Raw genomic sequence first — 25,902 nt, forward strand, 5'->3', positions numbered from 1 at the left:
TATTTCCCAGCCTTCTCTCCAAATATAAACTGCATGAAAGAAGAGGAATTCTATTTTATGCACTGTTTTATTCTTTGACTAGAACAGGGCCTACCACAGAGGAAATACTAAATAAATACTGGTTGAGTGCATGAAAGTTGAACAAACCACCAGCAAAGAGCACAGGATACTGACTGTTTTAACCTGAAGTCCTTCAGCAGGAAATAAACAAGCCAGGTGTCTTTTCTCCAGTAAGCCATGTCCAGCGTATTACTGAAAGTTCTGTTCTTTAATAGGCTATTCCTTTTGACAGATAAGAAAAAAAATCCTTTTTATCCAACCTCCTTTAGCATTACTTGTACTGACATTGTCCTAGTGCACTTAACAGTTTAAATTTGAATTCAAGATGTGGCCAGCAAGAGTGCATTAAATCTGTGTCAAAAGATATTTATGCAAATAATTATATGATGAATTATGAATGGATGTGTTCAAATCACAATTCAATCCATAAAAATAGAATGTGCTAAAATAAAAGGCCATTATGAAAGCATTGTTGATCCTCTTAACCATGGCGATGCATGCAACAGTATTCTGTTTGGCTATAAAAGATCCCTTTTTCAGACATTTGCCTGAAAAGACCATTTGTCTTTCATTTTGTCCACAGATGTTCTGTTCAAACTCCATTCCCCCCTTTTTGGGATGAGGAAGTATGGGGGAGGGTAATTTGGGTCATTCTTATCCTGAAACTTTCAGAAGCACTTACTTTAATTGTGGAAGAAAATGACAGTTTCTGTGTTACATTTTGAAAGCTCAGCTACTATTAAATTCTTCTCAAGTTGCAAATTGCCACACTTATGGAAAAATTTGCAATCAAAATACTCTCTTGTTGCAATATAGCAACTTCCTCTTACTGTAATTTTCTGCAAAGTTCCAAGATTTCTTCAGTGACTAGTCAAACCAATAGCTTATTTCTTATACACGAGAAAAGGTGCTTGGCAATTTGAAACACTCAGGATAAAAGATAACTACTTCCACATATGTAATTTTTAAAATAAATAAACAAAAGCCTTTGAGATTTAAATATTTCACAAAGAATTTTCCTTTACTTTCTCAATGTGTGTTGGCAGAAAAAAGTCTAAATATGAGCAGGTAGGGTAAGACGGTAATGGGAGTAAATATTAAATCAAGAAATCTTCCATTTATGTGAAGTAACAGCATAGAATTGAACAAGTCTGCTGTCGGTGGTGGTCTTGCCCATTCTGGTGCATGAGAGAAACTCTGTGCTGAATGGTGTCAAAATGAGGCACTGCACACATGCTGGGTCTTTGAGGACAGTGGGGTGAAGTTGCTCTGGATTCTGTCAATAGTTAATCTGATTTTAAAGTAACTGAAAATGGCTCTATATGCACTCAAAAATAAGCATGCTAATAAATTATCAGTCAAGTAAGAACAAAAACGCAGTAATGGACAGAGGGATCTAGAAAAGGTCAAACTCATTTGGTTGGGCAGAGTCAATGTTTCCTTAAAAGAATATCATGCATATCCATTTCTGAAGGAAGGAGGTAAGTGAATTTTACACAAGACCCCATAACGTGGTTCCTCTTTTCCTAATGGGGTGGTAAGTGGTAAGGTGGGAAGAAGAATGATAAGTGGTGAATAGTCAGGAAGGGTAAGAAGAGTCATCACCTTTGGGAAACAGGAACTGTCATTCTTGGCTCATCATAATTATCACTTACTGAGGGCTTAGGTGTCAGGCACAGTATGAGGCACTTTACATGTTATTAATCTTAATCCTTACAATAAATCTTTTAAGTGGCGATCATTAATGCTATTTTAAAGAGGAGAAAACAGAGTAAACAACTTGCTCAGAATCACATAGGTAGTGGCAGAGTCAAAATTCAAACCCAGGCCTATTAACTCCTAAACCTGTTCTCCCACTCACTTCCTGCAATACTGCCTCTCAAGCAAGTATTCTGTAGTCATAGTAACCATGTGAAAGAAAAGAAAAACTGCTTCTGACAGGAAGACATCCACTTATGAAAGCTTCCCATGACATGTGATGTAAGCACCCTGCCAAGTAGAAACATTCTATAAAACACACAGATATTAAGGATAACACTTTTATATTAATGGAGATAATTCAAACCAGTAACTTCAATCTCTAATTTTCATGCTTTTGTCAATTTTATTTTAATTAGCAAGTTATATTGATCTGTGGGTTAAAAAAAAAGATTTGCAACTTTTTTGGGGCAACCATTAATCATATCTTCATGAGAGGAGGGCTCATGTCAACATTTTAATTTTGCAAATGAGATAGAAACTAAGGTACAGAAAGGTAATAAAGCTCAGCCAAGTTAGACAAGGATGGGACTGCAGTCACATTTTATTCCAAACCTATTAACAATGTTAATTGAACTCCGTGCAATTAAAAAACCCTATGTCAATACAGATGAGAAAATCAGTGATCCAAATAAGGCAAGCCTGCCTCGCCACTAATTCTTTACACGGGAGAAATCTCTTGGAGCTGATTCATTGTGTTATGCAATTTTTCACCCGATACACCGCTGATTATTATGCAATGACTTAAAATTACTGGATTCATTTTCTCAAGATGTGGTTTTTAACCATTTCATTAGTTTCTACGACCATCTGCTTAGCTTACCACACTATACTCAACTCCTAGCACTGGACCTGAAATATAATTTTCTACCAAAAGCATGAATCAAACAGCTACCAACCACCTCTGTGTGCAGACACCGAGGCTATGAGTTATGGCCTCAGTGGCAATCTGTCAGCACATTCTGTCCACTCTCCCTTCAAAATATATCCAGAGTCCAAGCTCTTCTCACCTCTTCCACTTTAGCACCCAGGGCTAAGCCCCTATCATCTCTCACCTGAATTAGCCAGATCCTATCTCACCTTCCTGCTTCCACACCTACCCCCAGCCCCTCCAGTCTATTCTCAACACACTAGGTGGGGTGATACACTCTGAGTGTTTGTATTTCAGCAAGAATGGAATGCACAGTATCAGTAGAACATAGCATGGTAGTAATCAGGAGACTTGACTTCTAGTTCTCCATATTCCAGCTCTATGACTGTGGTCAAGTCACTGAAACTAATCTTGACCTCAGTTTCCTTATCTGCAAGATTAGAGATTTGGGCCGGATGCTCTTAGAAGATCTCATAGAGCACTAACTGTACATGATCCTGACTTTAAAATGAAGGGAAAAATGGCTAGTCACCAATATACATCTAATTATTGATGTTTTAGGAATTACATATTCCTGTATTCAGTGTCAGTCTTAACATTTAATGCTAGATTATTCACTGAAAGGCACTTAGTTTATGTTTAAGCTCCACCATGTATGGAAATAACTCATCACCAGCCATATTAGGTACAGCTATTTTGGGTGCTTGATTAATGTGTACAACATGAGACAGAGGCAGGAAGTTTTAACAAATGAAAAGCAGAACTAGGGCAGTGCCTGCTCCTGACACTTCTGTTTCACAAACTGACGACATCTGGGTGTCAGAGAAATCAGGGTGGGCTTGCCCAAATTTTATGACAAAGAAACATTTATGACCAGACAAAATTAAGAGAACCAGATATGCTTCCTGAAGGCTACTCAATGATAAGGAAATAAATACTCTGTAAAAGAAAAGAGAGAGATAAATAACCTAAAAGAATCACCTCTACTGAAGAAACCTAAGAATTTCAAATAAAGTCAGTATATATGGCATGATAATTTCATCAGCAATTTTATGACTGAATCATAATTACTGAAAAAATTTCTGGTTATTGACTCAATGGCTTCATTTTAAAGAATCTGAAATTAAACACCTTTTTGGGGTTACCTTTATTTTTTTAAGATAAAGTTTGTTGCTCTGATATATTGTACATATTTTCTCATCATGGAATTCTTGCCATGTCAGTGTAATTCATTCCAAGAATGCTAGCTTTTACCTAAATACCTTTATGGCTAAGAGTATGTTTATATGAAGCTCTTATTCTGAGAATTTTGCTCTTATAGGGAAGACAAGCTCTCCAAGACAACTACTTCACATGTTTCTACATCTGTTAGTTTTGCTGCAGTTCTCCTGATTCAGAGATTTTTTTCCTTAACAGAAAATCTTTCAAAGAGAATGCTGGATAAAAATAAAAGTCAATTTTATAAAGTTTTAAAAGTCACTATATGCAATTCATATGATAGTAAAATAACCAAGAGACATAAATCATATATACTTTTCCTTCTCTTCCATACTGAACTATCTAGTAGGACATGATTTTAAGACTGCAAAAGCAAAATTGCTTCTATCTAACAGAAGGGAAAAAAGAACTTGATGGCAAGATTTTAAAAAAATTTGTGTTTGCAGCAGGAATCAAATTATCATTATGCTGTCAATTTAGATGGCATTTTCTATAGTCCTCTCTGCAGTGCTATGCTCGTCGTGAAAATGAGAAAACTGAGTAAGAGAAAGAAAGCAATTTACAGCAAGCTCAGCTACGAAAAATTAGATTTCTGCAGGGCCTGATGCTTGCTGCCACCTCTCCAGAACTGGTTGCCTCAAATGCACCTAGATTAGGCTTCGCTTGTTCTTGGCCCCCTGGTGAGGACATTTTGGTAGTATGGTTGAAGGAAGGATGCTAAGAATATTTCTGCACTACCATGGTACTAGACATTCTATCAGATACTTTATACATTGTCATCATGGGGAGCCAAAGCTCTTACCCAATTATAAAACTATATATGGGGGGCACAAAGGAGTAGAAAATACAATATCCTCAAAAATATTTTATGAGCCAACAAAGAAGTGGACTTCATATGGCTGTTTCTTGTACCAGCCTTCTGATAAAAATTGAAGTCATGATGTTAAAATGCAACTAAAAGAAGGAGATTCAACAATTGGCTGAGATAACATGGTCTAGGTACATAACTTTCTAGTACTCTTCCTCGAACAGAGTATGAAATTTTTTAATGAATTGCCTAATACGTTTTATTAAGTAGAAAACTCTTTAGGTAAATTAGACATTTTATCCTAATTATAATTTACATTAGTTAATATTTTGATTGAAGACAGATAAAAAACAATTTAAAGTCATATTTTCTAATACATGCTTTGGGAAATTAAATAAGTGGGCTATAGGGATGATACCTTCATAGAGGTGGGCTGCACCTTGAGTCCACATCAAATTTATGATCATTTAGGCTTTTTCACTTTGCAACTTGTCCTCACAGAGACTGTCACTAGAATTTTCAAGCAGGCTTTACCTGATAGGTGCCTACAATGCCCACAGAAAAGGAACTCTCAGCGTGGTAGTTACCGACCACATCAACTTGGCAAAGCTGAAACTCTCTCAGAATTCCCTTCCCTGTATGGTGCTAGTTAGGACATACATCGGTGCGACTTTTAGAGAAGACAAATGAAGCAGCAGCCGTTCTGCTGCGAAGGTCAGCAGGCGGGGTCAGTCATTGCCGCAGCTCACACATACTGCTACCTTTCTGCTGGCTCACCTTGCTGGTATGAGTCAGCAGCCAGGCCTGCAATTCCTTCAGCTCCTCTAAGTCATGAACCAGGAGACCACAAATCTCTAAGGCAGAGGGTACCAGCTTTGCTGTTGAAGTTGGAGGCAGGGTTTGAGTTTGTGCTCAAGGGATCTAGTCCATCTTGCTCTCCCCCTGGCTTCACATCCAGAATTTCTTCATAACTGCTGGCTCTGCTGAGGTGTCCTCACCAGCTCAGCTAAGATCTAGCCCTTTAATCCGTGCCACTTAGTGCTTCTGCTTCCCTGACTGAACCCTAATCGACACATTGATTAATGCTCAAAGAGGACAGATGTTTTAGTCCTAGAAGGCTTTCTGATTTGCTCATCAGGAAGTAAATTCCCTTCCAAGTAAATGAATTCACTTCTTTTCTATATGGTGTTAAGAATAGTTACTCTGAGCCCAGCACAGTGGAACAAACTGTATGTGGAACAAAGTGTATGATTTACTTCTGAAATAGCCGAGTGAAGTATTATTATCTTCTTTTTACTGATGAGAAACAGGTTCAGAAATGTGTCTAAGTTCATACAGCTGACTTAAAGCTCATGTTCTATTAACTACAACATTATTCTTGGCCATTTGAATATTAGAAAAGACAATTCTTTTCTTTAATGTTGAACCCTTTTACCTGGAGGTGATTAGGTTCAAGCGCTCTAATGAAGCCACTCTAAATTTACAGTAATAAAAGAAATCAAGGAGAAGGTTACTTATTCTCCTGTTTCCTACTTCAGGGAAGTTTGCACCTAGTTAATCTAAAATCATTTGCAAATAAAGAATAGGGATGGAAACACTGATCTGTTTCTCAACATTCCAGATTGCTTTGGGTTCAAGTCTACGAGGAAACTGTTTTCACTTAGCCTGTTACATGTAGAGATGTTAAGAAACAGATTTAGCAATATCATTTAGAACTGAGAGTTCAGATTGAGCTCATGCACTTTGGTCCACTGCCAGTTGCTGTGATCCAAAAGCCAAAGAAGAATCCATGAAGGCTTCAAACAATTTAACATTGTTCTGGGCAGTTATCTTCAAGAAACCAGGATGTAACAGAAGTCAGTAACTGCGCCTTAAACTTCATTCTCACATAAGATCTGGGCCAAGAGACCAGATATGTAGATAATAAAGAAGAGTCTTTGGATGAGATTTGTGCACATACAGCAAATCATTAGGCCTATAGTTTTGTGGAATTGGAGGATGCTGAAACCATCAAGGAAGTAATGTATTTTAGGAGTTGAGTGAAGAAAATAATTTGATGTACGTTATCGTCCTTCAAGCAGAAGAGGCTTTAAACAGTTTTAGGGGTAAAATAATTGTACCTGGAGTTTCATTAAACTTGAGATGCTTGATTAAATGAATTTAGGTGGTGAGGTAACATGGGTAGGGTGATTATGGGAGCAAAAAAGGTCTATTGCCAACAAAACTTAAGGAAGTTTTCTGAGGCTGGGAGACACAAGCCTACAATGTGAAAGAGAATGAGGCTTCTTTAGCCTCTCCAATCAAGGCAGGTATGTCCCCAAATAGTTCATAATTACTGACCATAGCAACTAAGCCAAGGGCTTCTCATCAGAATTTATGTTTTATTTTATTTTTTTTAAAGGCAACAAGGAATTTGTAATAAGATTTAAATTTAATGAATTTCAACTTAATAAATTCCTAATTCAATCTTTCTCTGTCCTGTTTTGCATGATGCCTCACTAATTAAGCCAGATTCTGTGTTTTGCTTCCTGGCAGCCATTATCTTACTAGGAACTAGCAGAATGTGGCCCACATTGGTTCAAAAGGACTGACTTCAGTTTCTCAATAATTTGTTTCTTACAGTGTGAGCAGAAATCTCTCTCAAGAGTGAGGGCATATCAGTGAATCTTTTAATTTGCTTTGCAAAATATTTAATTTATTAAATTTTAAAAACTTTATAAAACAAAACATTTTCCAAACATTTTAAAATAGTATTTTCACAATCAATAAAATTTATGAATTTAATCAGTCTCCTAGGAATTCCATTAAGTCACAAGCCCTATACTTCAACTATTTCACAGACTGCCAACACTTTAAAAGCCCCACATAACAATGAAAGCCAAACGGATTACTGCTGCACTTAACCAATATAAAAGTGTTATATGTTTGGCTCTTTTTTCAGTATTTCTACTTACTTTTGGAAGTCTTTTAATGATTACTAGTTTAAATAGTTATAGGACTACTTAGATCATCGACTTCACCTTGGGAGTTTGGGTAGCTAGTACATTTTGGGGAATTGGACCATTTCATCTAAACTGTTAAACTTAAGTGCACAGAGCTGTTCACAGCACTTCCTTATTATTCTTCTAAAGTCCATGAGGTTTGCAGCGATAACCTCTCTTTCATTCCTGATATTGGTAATTTGAGTTTTCTCTCCTTTTTTCTTTGTCAGTCTTGCTAGAAGTTTATAAATTTCTTTTTTGATTTTTTAAAAAATCTATACCTTTTGATTTGACCGATTTTCTGGTTTTCTGTTTTCAAATTTCGTTTCTATGTCTTCCTTCTACTTGCTTATTTTTTGTTGTTCTTCTAATTTGTTGATTTGACACCTTTTTCCTTTTCTGATATAAGCATTTAGTGTTATAAAATTTCCCCTAAGTATATGTTGTGTTTTCATCTTCATTCAGTTCAATTTTCCTTGAGATTTCCTTTTTTATCTATGGATTATTTAAAAGTGTCTAATTTCCAAGTGGTTGGAGACAACTTATTTGTTAATTGTTATTGATTTCCAGTTTGATTCCATTATGGTTAGAGAACATAGTTTGCATGATTTTCGTTCTTTTAAAATTAAGGTTTATCTTATGACTAAAGATATGGTCTATCCTGATGAATGTCCCATGCACACTTGAAAAGAATGTGTATTCTGATTTTGGGTGTCAGTTAGATACCACCGGTGGGTAGTCATTCAGCACTTCTACACCCTTGCTGAGTTTTTGTTTAGTGGCTCTATCTACTGAGAGAGGGATGTTGAAGATCTCCACTATAAGGACAGATCTGTCAGCTTCTCTTTTCAGTTCCATTGGACTTTGTTTCTAGTATTTTGAATCTCTGCTGTTTGATGCATATACATTTAAGGCTGTCATGTTTTCTCAGTAAATGGACGCTTTTTATACCTGTTGTGGTGGAGGAGGAACATTTTTTTTCACGGTTTTTGCAAAAGTAACTATCAGTATAAATGGGTTAGGAAACACAAGTGAATTTTCCTCATACTTTTCTTCATGGACTTGCATTCCATAAAACTGTTTCATATTTATAGATAAGTAAAGCCATGATTTCTTTTCTTTTCTTCTACTTTTAAAGAACCACATATCTATATTTAAGACAGTGGGTCTCAACAGGTTTTTATTGTGACCCACTAAGATAGGCCAACAGACAAATAGGTCCATTCGTCCGCAGTTTCCAATGGACAATTAACTAGGTTATATCAAGAGAATATGACTGTATAAGTACTAGTAGAGTATGGACGATTCATAGTATCATTTTTAGAAGATTGTGGGTAATATGAATTATGACATGATAGAAGGCAGAGTAAGCAACCTGAAACAAACTAAAATTGATACTCATGATGTCTCATGATAATATATAATGAAAAAAACAGCAACTCAAAACTACAGGTAACAAAAAAATCCTGATGATGTACCAATATAGCATCCCTCCCAGAAACTGTGGGAACCAGAACCATCTACACTTGGGGCTTGTGCAATAAGAGCACAACTGCACTGTCGGTTGCATGGCTATCAGGCTTCTCGGAAAGACAGTAAATCAGAATACTCAGTAAACTCGAGTAATGCATTATTTAATGACTATTCGATTTATAACCTTCTAAAGTCATTTAGTAGGTTACTAGTAAGCAATATCCAGTCATAAGTGAAAATGAAAGCCTATGAAATTATGTTATTTTCTCATTAGAATCAAAGGAAAAACCGCCATTTCTGCCTCAGGGCTCGGCCACCAGGAGCCGTTTGCCAAGGACAGCCCATAGTTTGAGAATCACTGCTCTAGTGAAGTGCCCCAATGGGAAACACTTGTCACAGTCCAGGCTGTTCCCATGTAGGGCTTTGCCAGTGCTACTATGAATTTGGCATGAACACTCTAGACATAACAGGAATTCACAGGAATACAGAGAATACAGTATGAATACATGAATACAAGAATATTTAGAATGGATATCTAGCATGTCGGCATGCACCCCAGTGAGGAGAAACATCATGTCATACTGTACCGTGGCTGTCATCTAGGTGAGTAAAGTAAAAATGTGGAGCAAGTGGTTATTATAAACAACTATTAGCTCAGAGATGGCTATCTAGGCACTGAAACTAACTGCCCTCTTGTTTTAGTTACATTGATCCTAAAATAATGCCGCTAAGTCAGGCAGATATTAGACAAATTGACTTTTATAACTGCAGATAAATTTCATTATAAGTGTTTATAGGCTGACAATATAGCATGTTTTTCACCTTTGTGATAATAATATCTCTGGCTTCTCTAACAGATAGTAAAATACTCATGACCAGGAATGGCTTTATTCATCTAAAAATGTGACTTTTGGAGCCAGACTGCTTGGACTCATATTTCAAGTCTGCTACTTTCTGGTTGTATGACTATGAGCAATGTAAACTCTGTGTTTCTTCAAAATAGACATAATAACCGTTGCAACCTCAGAAAGTCAACTTGAGGATTCAATAAGATAACGTATTTAAGTTCTTAGCATAGGAACTTAGTAAGCGATAGGTAAACATTAGCTATTATTATTAGTAGTAGTGGTAATATTATTATTATTTATAATATATTCCACAAAACTTCGATTGGGTCTTGAAGATGGCTGGCACTACTAGAATTACCGTTGAGTTTCTGCTAAAGTATGTTATTTTTTGAGGGGCAATTTGAAACACTTTGGACAAATGATAACTACTTCCACATGTTTAATTTTTTTAAATAAACAAATAAATGAAAGCCTTTGAGATTTAAATATTTCACAAAGAAAAGTATTTTCCCTTCCTTTCTCGTTATTGTGTGTTGGCAGAAAAAGAGTTTAAATATGATCAAGTGGAATAAAATGGTAACGAGAGTAAACATTAAATTAAGATATCTTCCATTTGCTCGAAATAACAGCATAAAACTGAACAAGTTTGCTATTGGTGGTGGTCTTGCCCATTCTGGTACATTAGAGAGAAACTCTGCCAATGTTCAAATCCCAGCTCCACCACTTAACTACTTATTAATCCCTGTGCCTCAGCTTTCTTGACTGTAAAAATAGGGATAACACCAGCACCTTCCTCATAGGTTTTTTATGAGGATTAAATGAGTTAAAATTTGCAAAGTACTTAGAATAGTCTTTGTTTCATAATCTTTATTTACTTGTTAAATTTCCAAAATAAGATGTCTTTTAGCAGCTCTCCACCTTTTCCCTCTAGAACCTCCACCAAAATCCCTTCACAATTGGATAAGAATGGCTAAAAGTACTTATCAGAAATAAGTTATATCCTAAATTAACCAAGACAAGCCACACAAATGTTGGAATGTTATGAAAGGAATTATCCAGATTTTTAAACATCTACTTAAAGTCTGTTTTAAATAAGCCACCTAAAATTACATTATTCAGTTTATGATAGTATACCTGCATGTTGTATCCATTATCACATTTTATCTTTCTGGTATCTCCACATGTAGATTTAAAATAAATTATTATTTTGTTTATGGATTTAATTCATCAGCTTTAATGTGAGAGCAAAGTGTCATGTGTATATCATAATAAGGCCAAAAATGAATCCTGAACCTAATGATTCTTTATCTAAAGGCTTTTATCACGACATTTGGATTTCACAACACACACACGCACACAGACACTGCTGTCTGCTTTTTCTTCATGTGCTCTCAGGTCAGACGAGGGCTCTGGCAGCTAACAACTCCCACATTTTCAGACAGAATCGGTGAGTAGGTATAACAAATTCATACTCTTGCAAAATACCATAACATGCTTGGCTGACAGGCATACTGGGATCTCCATAGTGAGAGGGCAGTGACAGGAAGAGAGCAAGAACTAGGTGGACTTGAAGCTCTGAGCTAGAGCAGAGGCGAGCCTGAGGGGGAGCTAATCCTGTTGCACTGGTGACATCTGCGGAGCAGAGAAGTATATCACTTTGACTAAAGGTGCAAACTGGGACCTGCTTTGATAGGGAGCCCAACATGGTGAGTGTAAATTACTAGGTGCTTCCAATACTCTTTTAAGTGGGTGGGTGGTCAGAGTTAGGCTCCACATGGTCTGTCATCAGTATCAGTAAATCAGCCAAATACCTTGGAGGAGGGGCCAATAAGGGCAGGGCTCCAATCTTTGGAGTGAAATGGAAAGTTAATTGATAAAAGAAAATAGAATTTAGTCATGTGGACTAGACAAACATGACAGAGGACATTCAGAGCCCTAGGCTCTCCCCAGGCACATGGGACATGGAGCCTATGGCAATAAGTTCCCTGTGATTCCCACTATGAATACACTCCAATTGAAGGCCTGCTTGTGCCAGGCAGGGCTGGTCTAGGATATGGAGGTGGCTCTGTTTTTGCAGGCTGAGGACAACAACTGAGGGATACAGACGAAGGCAACGATGTTCCTGTCACATTCACTCTCTCTTTTTCATTTATTCATCACACTTTTACTAATCACTTATAAGGTACCAGACCTAGACTAGGTATTGAAACATAGTGCTGAACAAAATGGAGAAACTATCCTTTCCCTCCCATGGACATTCCCTCCTTGCCATGTACAGTGAAGAAATACACTAAGCAGATAATCACACAAATAAATAGACAATTACAAACCATAAGAAAGTTTTTGAATAAATATACAGGGTGCTAAGAGACTATAATAGGAGAAACTGATTTAGTTTAGGGGGTAGTGATCAGGGAAAGTCTCTCTGCAATTTCAGGTTAAGGAGTCAGCCACGGAAAAAGAAGGGATAGAAACACTGTCAGTAGAGGGAAGAACATGTCAAAAAGAAAAGAGGTGGCATAGACTGGTGGATGATCAGGGTAGTTAGCACATAGGGAACAATTTCCTTCCAAATAAATTTAAGAAAAATACATAAACTGGAATAACAGATACATGGGGTTAATTTTTAAAATTATGTATTTTATAATACCATAAACTTTAAAATCTTCTTTATTATTATATAAACATTTCTGCTATAATTGCTAGCAGAAATGAGTCACACTGAAGTCAAACTGTATTTGCCTGGCTTTGTGTATCTTCATTGTGCTGCTTTCCAGAACAGACTAACGGGGATTGTAATCTATATCTGCTTAGAAGAAATATTCTCCACACACACACATACACACCTTTAGTAAACTGTTTAAGGGTATTTACTGCTGATATGATCCTTCTATTAAATTCAACTAGATTTTGTTTAAATTGGAACTCAGACCACATGAAGCTAGTATTATAGCAGAAATAGCAGCTTATGAAACTGAGTATTCAATCTTTATAGTCCTCTTCTGCTTAAGTCCCATTTTATCAAAAATAGTTGTGTTATCCAAAGGAATAATTGGTAAGAATGAAAATTAATGGTAAGAAAGAAGACTAATGGTTTGCCATGAATGTGACTGCATTACATATTGATAGTGATCTGGTGTTTTAGGAAAATCAACATAAGGAAACATCCTTTTATTTTAAATAAGTATGTATATACAGATAAAAAATAAAACAAAAATTCCTGTGAAATATAAAAAGCAATCATTTAAGTATATGCTATTTTGTCTCCAAGGTCCAGGTAGTTTTAACTATAATACTCTGTAGTTTCAGCAATAGATCACGCTGAGTAACTACTTGTGCTTTATAACAGCTGCAGCTCTGTATGTTTTTATGAACTTAATAAAAAATAGTAACATAGAGCAACAGAGAAACCTGGGTAGAAATCAATCCAGTTACTGAAAATGTTATTAAAATCAACATATGAGCGCACATGTTTCTTCAAGTCAAACTTTTTGAAAATTCACTCATTTAGTCATTAAAGCACAATTTTTTTTGTGTATGCAATGCCTACTATGCATGGAGGACCGAACAGAGAGTGGAAAGACCCCTGGAGTAGGTGATCTGGGTTCTAGTCCTTACTCTGACACTTTTTTTTTTGCAACACAGCTTTGGGTAAACCACTTAACTTAATGAATTTGAGTTTCGTCATTTGCAAATATAGTTGTGAGGTTCAAAAGCTATAACAAATGTGGAAATTCCCTTGATAACTGTGAAAGTACTAAATAAGTGCAAGTAATGTCCTCAAAGGAACTAAAGAGTCTAATAAAAAACCCAACAATGAAAGTTCTTTCTTTTTGAACACTGGTTAGTTAACAGGCATCTAACATGCACTTTGGGGCTAAGAATTATTTAGCTTCTCTTAAACCACAGAATAGTTAGAAAATGTTCAGCCTTCCATTCTGAAATTAGTGGGCCAGTGTTACATGGGAGACTTCCCCCATGAATAACAATATTCCTTACCCTGTGCTGTCCCTCTGTCAAAAGTTAGTTGAGATAAATATCATCTATCTGGAAAATACCATGTTACAGACTCAGGACACAGAATAAAAGTAGGAGACAAAAGTAGGCCCTCAGATTTCTTTCTTGGAATAAACTTCTAGAAGTGAAGTTACTAGACCAGGCTCTTGATATATGTAACTAAATAATGCCCTTCAGAAAGATGGTAACAATTTATACTCCTCAACAACACACAATATTCCTGATTACCAGTTTCACTTTTTACTATCTTCCATAATTTAATAACTCTAAATACACAAGACTCATCCACTTCTCCTCTTTGCACAGTATACTCCTGTCCAGATGTGCATGGCAGAATGGTACAGGCTGAATGTTTAAATGAGTCTTCAATGGCTTACGGCTCCTCTTACGATAAATTCAAACTCTTTACTAGTTTACACACTCCAGGTAAAGTGTCCTCTTCTTCCCTCTCTAGCCTGATCTCTCACTATCATCTTCGCTCTCGAATGGGCCGGCTGTCTAATGTTTAGATCTCCATTCAGGCTATTACTTCTGAGTGAAACACTGGATTAGAGAGGGAGCTTAGCCTTAAGACAGCATTTCTGACTAGTGATAGCAAAAGTGGCCCCTATCATACAGCCATGAGTATGGATTTCAGAATCACTGCAAATATCTGTAGAAAAAAAGAATAATCTGACTTGTCAGTTATTTAAAGGAGCAGGTTTTTGATATGGATACTATTCTCTTGGAGAGGAAGAGGCTTGGGAGTATTTAACTGGGGACAGGAGAGGGTAGAGAAAGAGCCCCCAACAGTGCTAACTACACTCCTACTTCAACCCAAAATAAATGAAAATGTTTTTCTACACTTTAGTTTTATGAGAGAGCTACAGAATAAGTAAATAGGTGATTTAAAAGATTTACTCAGAAAAACAATTCAAGTATAAGTTATTATATCTTTCACACCTTGTATATCTAGATGGTCTACTTTTGATAGCAGTAACAGATTAAATTTTTTTGATACTTGAGCACTAAGTATAGTTGTTCAAGTTACTTAAAAACCTGTAGTCCATGTTTCTGAAGGGCTCCTAAGAAGAAGCTATAGTTCCACTGGCACAAAAAACTCTCTTTTAACCAAAATGTCATAAAATGGGTTTATTGTGTGAATTAAATGTCCTGGATAACAGGATTCTCAGCCTCCACAATGCCATTGTCCTAGTTTCTCATCATCCATCTGCCTGGGCTTAATGGCCCTGCCTTTGGCCTCATGCTTCTTGATCTATGTTCTGCACCAGAGAGATCCAACGGACCAATCACATCCCGTAAGTCCCCAGGTCAAAATTCTTCAATAGCTCTTTATCACTGCAGGCAAGAGCCTAAGTACTTTATCATAAAATTCCCGATCTAAGCCCTACCTACCCCTCTAGGCCCATCTACTACCCCTTCTCATATGCTTTCCCTCAATATTTTTAATTGATGTATAGTCAGTTTACAATGTTCTGTGTGTGTGTTTTTCAGCTGAAGTATAGTCGACCTTCAATTTTTTTATGAACAAGTAATTCTGAGCCACATGAAGTCCCTGGAACATGTCTTATCTGCACACATTTGTGGGACACCTCCATATGTCTTCTCACAAAAATACGGCTACTCATCTTTCACTCTTTGCCCAAATGCTCCCCATTCTGAAGCCTTTTCTCACTTCCCAAGAAGGCCAAGACTCTCCTTCTCCTACATTCCTTCTACACTTCTTGCACCCACCCATTCCAAATTGTACTGGGACTCTTGGTGTTTCTTTCTTTCCATATAACAGTATGCTACGTCTTCCCATTTTCACCTCGAGCACCATGATCCAAGTCTACTGCATAGTAGATACACATTTTTAAATGAAATCATGAATATATTAAAAATCCTCTTTAATGTTGAATTTTATAGCTATTCATTTACTGTGTATTATCACACTGATGATTAATCAGCTAATTATTACTTTCCATCAATTCTGTGCATACTAAGTTGTTTCATTAAAAATGTAACCTGCTATAACATATAAACTCATTGAATATACGAACTGAAGAACAAATCAATAGCCATCATTTTTTTAAGGGCATGAACTCTCAGTTTAGGATCTTTTGCAAAAATCTGGCAAGAGGATAAAAATAAGTAATTTGGAATTTATCCCAAAGAGTTATATGCCAGTCTGCCAATAAAACTGTTATTACAGAGTCTTTGAAATTTTACTTACATGGTATAGTGTAGTCTCCGGCACAGGCGTGCCCATGATGTCTTGTCTCAATGCGTCCATTTGCAAACTAGGTAGCAATGAATAGTGAGTCGGGCTACTACTCTTATCACCCTTCTTTTTAGACTTCTTCCCTGTGTCTTTTTTGCTGTTTCTCTGAAACATGTATTCTTCTTGAGCAATTTTTTCATTGCTCATATATCGAAGTAGAGAGTTTTCTATATAAAAAAAGATAAATACACCAATGTAAATATGCAAATATTCCCAACTTCCCATTCTTTCCTAATTGTGCTATTAGATTTCATTTCAGAAATGTAACTTGATTTAATTTATAAAATAAATATATAGTGAAAATATAGTGGATCTTAATTATTTGGGATCATAGGGCAATAAGAAATAGATAGCCTATAGATTCTTTTTCCAAGTTTAGGTCTGAACCAATTATATCAGAATCACCTGTAGAACTTGAATCAAAAGTTCTGTGTATGTGTCTCATAAAACTTTTGACAAGCACCCCCAGGGAGACTCTGCTAAAATGACACACAGGATGACAAACACTGACCTGTGGTAGGCTAGGGAGCATCCTTGTAGAAGTTAAAGCCCACATTTGGACCAATAGTGAGGAAACTTAGCTTATGAAATCTAAGCTTAAATTGATAGCCAGCACTTACAGTAAGTACTTCATAGGGCTTTTTTTCCTCAAGATGTCACTATCATATCAAGCCCCAAAAAAGTGACTCAGAGTGGCATAAGTGTTTCTGTTTTTATTTTTTTCTTAATTCTATAAAACAGATGAGGTTAGAAACTGAAGTTTGGGAAATGGAGCTAATATACAGATGTAAAGGAATCTGTCAATGTTCCTATATTTACCAACATTTTCAGAAATGCTCACTCTATAAAACAAATGTTAAGACTAAAGAAGCAGATATCCATGCTTGCTTATCCCTGTGTAATCTGTGGATCTATGCATTAAATAAATTCTGTACACTGGCTAGAAATAACATGCAAATGGGTTAAACATAAAGGAAGCTTAATGAGCTTAGGTTCTATGAAGAGTTTTTTGCTTTGTATTGATTTATTTTATTTCCATCTACAACCTTATGGATCTCATTTCAGAAAATGGAAGTAGCAGCATGACCCACTGGGTCCACCATATTCACACTTGGTTGAATCCCATTTAGTAGTGAGACTTCCTGTTGCTCTCTCCACTGCTCACCTCAATAGGATAAGTGAACATAAAAACTTACTTTTGGTAGATACTTCAAGTGTAGCCCACCCCCAAGTAAGAAGATAACCCTGAACAGCAAACAGAAGAGAAAAAAAAGCAAAGCAGTTTTTTTTTCCATTTCTATGTGGTTTTCATTAGATTCACTGGCCCAGTTTCTATTAGCTTTTACCCATGTGCTTCAAAACTCATTTCAAGGTTATATTAATACAAAAGTAGTGAGGTTGCATTGCGGACCAATGGGGACTGATCACAAAGTCTTCCTATTCACTGAACTTAATTCTTTAATGCAGTTTCACACTTCTGACCTTGTTTTCCAAATATTAACTTCCAAATAACAATCAGATATTAATTTTTTACACTGTTACTTATCTACCCTGAATCCCTGAGAAGGCATTCAGGGAAGATATCTACTTAACAACAGATCAAGATAGTTAAAAGATTGGTCTGAGTTGGTTTGGGCGTACCATAAAGACAAAGAGAGAATGAAAAGTTTTCCACTGAAGCCATAACATCCTATTTAAAGAACATTTAAATTTGCTGTTTGTTTCAACAACCCAGCCTACACTGAAATTCTAGAACACTTACCTCTTCTACTATCTCTCTTCATCTTATTTGGATCTTCATAGTCCCCCACCCAATTATATTCCACTGGCATAGATATAGGTCGTAGCTTGCCTAAACACAGAGAACAAAATTCACATCACATTGTTTTTCTTCCCCATGTCCGCTCAAACTTAAACTGACTTTTAGCTACAGTCTGCAAAACACACTCACTCATATGCAACATTATGGTTGGCATTTGTGTAGATGAAAAATGTGTGTTTTGAGCCAGAAGGTGAAACTGCCTGTGGCAATTGGCCAGGTTATAATGCAAACTTAAGGCACTTTTTATAAATAATAAAGAACAGCTTAGGTTTGCTCTCTTTGGAGCCCCAGATTTTAATTAAGAGTGTGGTCCTTTACAAAGAGGATCATTATTTTAGTGACATCATTTTCAATAACTGGATCTCTATCTTATTCTCCAATGCCCAAGAGTCTTAATCTTGATAGCCAATCTCCAAGATAGTAGCCCCTTGTGTTTAACCTGCCTGCCAGAACAGTAACCCATTGTTTCATGTTGGAACACTACAATACTAATTTCCCATCTTCACTGCCTCCTAACTCCTACATTTTGGATACCACCATGCTTCAGCAGTATGGCTAGATTTGCTTTTCTGGCCTATAACTGGGTCTGCCCCAAGCATCACTTTTGCTGTTGTAAACTCTAGTTTCCAGATCCAAGTAATCACTAGTTTGGTCTGTCCCATTTCCCTCTGGGTCTGTATTCTTATTTAACAGCATTTAGCAAGCAGAACTCATGGCATAGACTTTAAGGATAACTTTTTGGTGAGGCTGCAATGTACTATTTCTGACCAACTTGAAATTTCTGAAGCACAAAACAGCCAAAAGAAAACCATACAAAAGTTTAAAAAGGATACCTAGCACAATGCTTGACGTTTAATAGTTGCCTAGTAAGTTTGGAATGAATGAAAAGTAAAGACTCACAGGAGACTAGATCATAATAATAATGATGATTATGATTATCATAATAGTACTAACATATGCCACATACTATCTAAGGGTTTTATATGTATTAAATTGTTTAATTCTCATAATTATGAGAAATATACTATTACTTTCATTTTACCAGATGAATAACCTGGGACAGGTTATGTAACTTGCCCAAGGACACTCAGTTGGTAAGTGTGTAGTAGCAGGGTTCAAACCTAAGCACTCAAATACTACCTCTGCCATGATTTTTGGTGAATTCACCTTCCCATAGTCTGGACTCTCAGTTTCTTGATGTTCCCTCCTCCACCCATTCTTATGGTCTTATGTTTAATCTCATCACTTGTAAAAGCTGTAATCCCTCTCAATACCCTCACTTTCCAACTACCACCTTCTGTATTTTCAGCACACTCCCTACAGCACTTCAAGTCCAACAATCCTTCTTCCTTTATCTACCCATCTTCCCACTTTCCAACACCTTTAGGTCACCATACACTCTCTTCACTTTCTTCCTCGCCCAGATAAATTTCTCAATCAGATTGCTATGAACATTCCAGGTAGTTTAAAAAAAATCTGTTAAGTTACATCTTTCCCATTGTGTTCTTAAGGAAAATGTGCCAACCTTATGGCATTTTATTATGTATGCTGATATAGTTTACTTAGTAATTTTCCTAAGCTATTTGAAAGTCTGAGGATGAACCAGACATGATAAAATTAATAATGAGCCAAAAAATGGAGTGTTATTTAATGACTTCCTTTCAAGGTGTGCAAACAACTTTAATCACCCCATTTTCCAAAATTCTCATGGGGTATATCTATGCAATTTTGCAGAGGGAATCTGGGTGAGCCGACGCAGGTCAATACAGACTGCCTATACAGGTGGCGTAAAGGTTTCAGGAAAGGTCTCCTTTTGTTATGTATGTTCAACTGCTTTGCAGAATCAGCTCTCCAGATTTTCAATGCTATGAATTCTATATTGTAAAAATATCTACAACTTACTTCTTTAGAATCTGGTTTTTTAAGATAAACTTCATTTCAGCATGGGCACTGAAACTGAAACAATTAACTGTTCTAAAACTGTTTCCATACGTCACCAAGAAAGTCTTTTGAGAACGGAAAAATCCAATAAATAAGCAGCTGTTTTACTTGCTCTCTCTATAAAAGAAAATAGTTTGAAACTTTTCGAAGAATTGATTGTTTTCTGGAGTCAAATATATGTACATAAAAACCAACAAGAAACACTTCACACATAGAATGTGAAATAAATAATTGTATTCATTATATTTCAGGTCATCTTCTCTAAGATTCCCATGGAACTAAGTCATTGAGGAATGTAATTAAGCCTTTGATATATCTAGTTATATCATTAACCATGGGAAAATATTTACAGATTTAAACACTGATTTTTTTATACAGTGATCTTTTTAAACAGACGTATACTGTATATTACTGATACAAAATTGAGGACAATATATTGAAGTAGACCAAAAAACTGAGATAAAGTCCTAACTAAAATTTACTTTTATAGGACATGAAGCTTTTGCTTTTACTAGTTATAAAACTATGAATTTTAGCAATGCAAATCAAAGTAAGTATTCTTAAACGTAAAGTGCATTATTTATTTAGTTACAACAAATAATGTTGCTTATAAACATTGCTTTTATAAATTTTTTATTATGCTACGATATTGAAACAGATCTAATAAAATAGCTAAAGTAATAACACAGTGTAACATTCTTATATAAAAAGCAGTCTTTGGCAAACTGAAAAATAGACAATGGCTTAAATTATTTCTAACTCCAAAAATATAGATCTTTGATTGCAGCTTGGAAATGTTTGCCACTGCATGTGTATAGCTGCATTTTAATTTCATAAGACAGCAAAGTTCAAATGGAAAAAGAACTTTATGGCTTGACGCTGTAGTGTTGCTGGTAAGAAAAAGTTCTACAAGCATCATTGTTAGATTTTAATCAAATGTACACTATTATTAATACATGTAAAGTATTTTTATGCTTGTATGACCTTTTAGGGCTTATTAAACACATCTGACTCATTCCTATGTAATTGTACAAAAAGTAATAATAAATCTGTGAGAAATAATCTGGAAAAATTTAAGGTATCTCTTTAGGTGGTAATGCTTATATTTACTAATTCATAATGAAAATTAATAATAGTCAAAAATATAGTAAAAACATGAAGATAAAAAGCCCATTTAAAATTTTTGCTGACTGCTTCCTCTTAGAGTAATTTTTATTCCTCTAGGGATAAAACATTTATTAATCATAGAGTTCATATAACATGCTATCATAAGCTTTGTGATATCTCTGTGCCAGAGTCCCATAGTTAAATTATTCTTGTGTTACTTGACTTTTCATATCTGCTGCACATCTGGAGCTTTCTAACTGGGGTCTCTATAGTGGCAGGAATTGTGCCCTGTGTTTCTTACTGTATTCTAATAAATGTGGAAGAGGTCCAAGATAAATACTTTTGGATTTTGAATTTTATTCTGAAATTAATGGCAAGTAGCTTTTTAAAAATGATGAACTATATTTAGCTGTAATTAAACACAAAGAGAATATGAAATTAAAGACTACTGACAATGATGGAGTTCCTTATAATGATTTAACAATCTGTTTTAATGTTAAATTGCTATGTTTTAATACTAGTGTACAGAATTGCTTGAAAATAAACCAACTTCTTCCTTAGATAATAAAGCATTTTCAGTGCTATTACAAATGTTACAATGTTCTTTGGCAGAGGTAACTGCCTACTCTCTTGAGCTTCCTTAGCTATTTCTTAGTGTCTTTGGTATATATGATCCTTAATTATACTATATTGTAGCTATCTGTTTATAGGTTTTTCTACTTTTTGGCAGGAACTAGGTCTTACATATCTTTGTTATGAAAGTTCCTGGCAAAGATTCCGACCCAGACCAAGTAGTCATTAAATTTCTTTTGAATGCTCGAATGAAAGGATGGTAGACATTAGGGATATCCCAAATTACTGGGTTGTTCACTGGATCCTACTCCCTCTTTCTTACTCAAGAGCATCTTTTGAGCAATCCTCCCTTACTTTCTCCTATAGCATCAATTTTTCCCTTTCTACCCAATGATTCCCATTAGCATAGAAATATACTGCAATTTCTTCAATCTTAAAAAAAAGAACCTCTCTTCACCCACCCAACTACCACTTTATTTCTCTGAAATTCTTCACAGAGAAACTCCTAAAGTTTCATTTCTTTTCTCAGTCTCCAATTTCTCTCTTCCTTCTCTTTTTTTCCCTAGCTCTATTGAGGTATGACTGACAAAATAAAAATGTTATACATTAAGGCTGTACAACATGATTTTTAAGGTGTGCAATGTGACTTTAAATATATTTAATATAGATATAAATATATACACTTTGTGAAATGATTACCGCAATCAAGTTACCACATCCTTCACCTAGCATAGTTACCACCTGTGTGTGTGTCTGTGTGCGTGCATGTATGTGTGGTAAGAACACTTAAGATCTACTGTCTTTGCAAATTTCAAGTATATAATGGAAAACATACTGGAAGTGCCTCAAAAAATTAAAAATAGAACTTCTATAGGATTCAGCAACCCTACTTCTGGGTATACATCCAAAGGAAATGAAATCAGTATCTCAAAGAGGTATCTGCACTCCCATGTTCATTGCAGCATTATTCACAATAGCTAAGATCTGGAAAGAACCCAAGTGTCCATCAATAGATGAATAGATAAAGAAAATGTAGTATATGTATACAATGGACTATTACTCTGCCATGAAAAGAAGGAAATCCTGACATTTGTGAAGACATGGATGAAACTAAAGGACATTATGCTAAGTGAAATAAGCCACAGAAAGACAAATAATGTGGAATCTCCTCCTTTCTCCTGAACCTTCTCCAATTAAGCTCTTGCCCCCTCAACGCCACCAAAACTACTATTCTCAAGGTCACTAGTGCTTCCATGTTGCTAAATCCAATAGACAATTCTCAGAACCCTTGACTTTTCTGGTCTATTTGCAACAATTGACACAGGGGATTACTCTCTTCTTGAAACACTTTCCTTACCTGGCACCCAGGACTCTGTCTTCCTGTGATTTTTGTCTCTTCTTCCTAAACTCACATGCATCCTTCAAAACTAAGTAAAAATGTCATTTCCTTAGGGATACTCTCCTTGACCTTATTTAGGTTGGGTTTCTCTGTATTGTTCTTATTTTCTCTTGCAATTTTTTCCCACAGCATGCCAGTTATAATCAAGTAAGTATTTATTAAATTATTTGCTTGAATTGTGTCCCCATTCTAGAATGTAAATTTCACAAGGGAACAGGAATCTCTGTTGTTTTTACCATGGTATCTCCAGCACTCAGCACAGTGCCTTAAACATAGTAACAGCTCAATGTTTGTTGACTGATTACTTGTTAAAAAAGTTAACAGGGGGCCTTCCTCATATACCGGACTGAAAAGAGTCTAAACTATACTATCAGTTTCTATTTTCAAAGTTTCCTTCTGCTTCCTTCCTGTCAACTTTCCATTCCTCTCCCTCTTACGTTCCCCTCCCTTCCTTACCCCTCCCTCCCTGGCTTCCTTCTAAAGAACTTGATTGACCCCTTTATTGTTCTAACAAATTGAGCCTTACAGAGCAGTTTGGTAATCAAGCCAAAACTAGAAGTCCTGCCTCCTGATTTCTTACCTAGAAACCTTCACGTAATAAGCTACCCATGATGTCTATTGAAATATTACTGAATTGCTGCCTTTTCCAATTGTATTCCCCTAACCTTTTAAAAAAAACTGTCACCAAATATTAAGCTCCAGGGTGATAAACAGCACCTGAGAAAGAATTTTTTCTATTACAGTTGCCAAAGAGTTGGAAAAAAAAAAAGACTGCAGAGAAATTTCTCAACGTCTGACGTACCTGTTAAATGCTCACAAAAAAAACTTTCTCTAGAGTCTGAGGAGAAAAAATATATATACGTACACACACATGTACACATCTGTTCTGAATATTTTAGCCAACATTTTGATGAAAATGAGTGTAGTAAGGAATGTTAAGCTATAAGCATGCCACATACACCCATCAGACTCCCCACATACCAGATAGAAAAATTACTTTCGGATGGTTGACTACATTTCTAGGAAAACATCCTGAGGTTATTTGAGGTAGAGAATCACACACTTATAGAGGAGTAAAACTCAATTAAATGGAAAGTCAGTAATTTTTTTAAGTATAAAGGCAACATATCTGGATCTAATAAAATAAGTAAGAATGGACACTTTGATTTCTAGGGTCATATTTTTAAAATTTCATTTCTGGATAAAAGAGTTTGGGAAAAAAATGGCTTGTAAACATTGCAATGTGATGATTATTTAAGTACTGGCTTTAATGCCTTATAATAGTATAAACCAAACACAAACCCAATGACTATTAACTTGAATCTTTTCAGTTGCATTAAGGAAGAACAAAAATAATTAAAATCTCATTTCAAAGAATAAGCTACATCTGCTTGTGAATTTTCCTATTGCTTCCTAAAAGTGATCTAGACTTTAAATGAGGAGTAACAAAAATTGTTGGAGGAGAAAATTTTGAACTGCATCAAAAATTATAGGGAACTTTAAACATTAGATTCCAAGGCTAATTAAATTTTGAACCAAATTACATTCTACTAAGAGAGCAAATGTGCTATACACACTGGGGTTAAGAAAGACAGATTTTTTTTTTTCAGCTGAAATGTTGCCACTGTGCAAAGACAATTCTGCATTTAGAGAGGTGTGGGAGGATTGAGCAGGATTCAGATGGTTTAAATACTGCCTAAATAGCAAAAGAGTTCTGGATTCTCCTCTGAAGGCTCTGGTGAGTAAAAAAAGAGCTATGCTAAAATGATTTTGCCTCTTCCTGTGCTCAGAAATATAGTTGTGGGAAAGAAAGATTACATGGGCATGTAAATATTACTTGGTTAAAAATACCCCATTTTCAAGTTAAGTAACTACAAATTGAAGCAATCTATTTTTTTTTAATCTTAGTAGAGTCTTCAAAATGTTATCAAAATGTGTAAGACAGTCACCCTTTCTCATGAAAAGCAAAAAGGACAATGATTAAGACCATCATTTGAAGACACTCACATGAAATAAACAAAATGACATCTTATAACTTTATAACTCCTTTCACAATATTTTTCTCCATGGGATCATATTAGTCAACGAAGCTAGCAAGAAAGGTAGAGATGAAAAACTTCAAACACACCAAAGTTAATTTCTTAGAATTTCACTGATAATCACTGCTAAAGTCAGCCTGTGAACATAGACTCTCAACTTCTATCTCAGTACTCTTTTCACTACAAATTGCCTCAGTAATGAATTCAAGACCATTGCATTACACAAAAATTCAATTAATTTTTCTTCAAAAATAATTCACAGACAAGTATGATTATTGCTTTTTTTTTTAAGTATCTTCCCAGCCAGTTTGCAACTCTTGCAAGAAATTCTTAAAGGCTAGGTAAAGAACTAATGGACGATCAGAACATAAACTATGGATGTAACTGTGTTTGTTGTCCATCCCTTAACAAAGATGGAAAATAAATTGATTTGACATGATGTGTTATTTATAAAGCAATGCTAGGTTGTCATATGTATCCTTTTAAATGGCTGCCTATTGTTTTAATTATTTGCTCTAACTCTCCAGTCATTAAGGTAATCAGTGTATAATTTTTACTCGTCTCTCTTAACAAGATTGGATATAACACTTGACATTTTCTAACCCCAGGGATCTATTTCCTCCGTGATTTCTGGCAAACTGTTTTGCAGTTACACCAGTAATTCTACAAGGAGCCTGGAGTATAGAACACCATGCAGTCTTCTTCTCAGTTAGCAGTTATTACT

The 25,902-nt window shown here is 35.7% G+C and overlaps 1 protein-coding gene across 1 annotated transcript in view; it reads right to left on the reverse strand.

The window, feature by feature from the left end:
• The window catches only part of CNKSR2 (connector enhancer of kinase suppressor of Ras 2), a 97,070-nt gene that overhangs the window by 63,242 nt on the left and 7,926 nt on the right, over positions 1-25,902 (reverse strand). Inside the window, exon 2 of the mRNA XM_032474604.1 lies at positions 16,250-16,464. Within this exon, the coding sequence (XP_032330495.1) occupies positions 16,250-16,464 (215 nt within the window). The remainder of the gene's footprint in view (positions 1-16,249; positions 16,465-25,902) is intronic.

The sequence above is a fragment of the Camelus ferus genome, chromosome X (assembly GCF_009834535.1).
Source record: "Camelus ferus isolate YT-003-E chromosome X, BCGSAC_Cfer_1.0, whole genome shotgun sequence".
In the NCBI taxonomy this organism is placed as follows: domain Eukaryota; kingdom Metazoa; phylum Chordata; class Mammalia; order Artiodactyla; family Camelidae; genus Camelus; species Camelus ferus.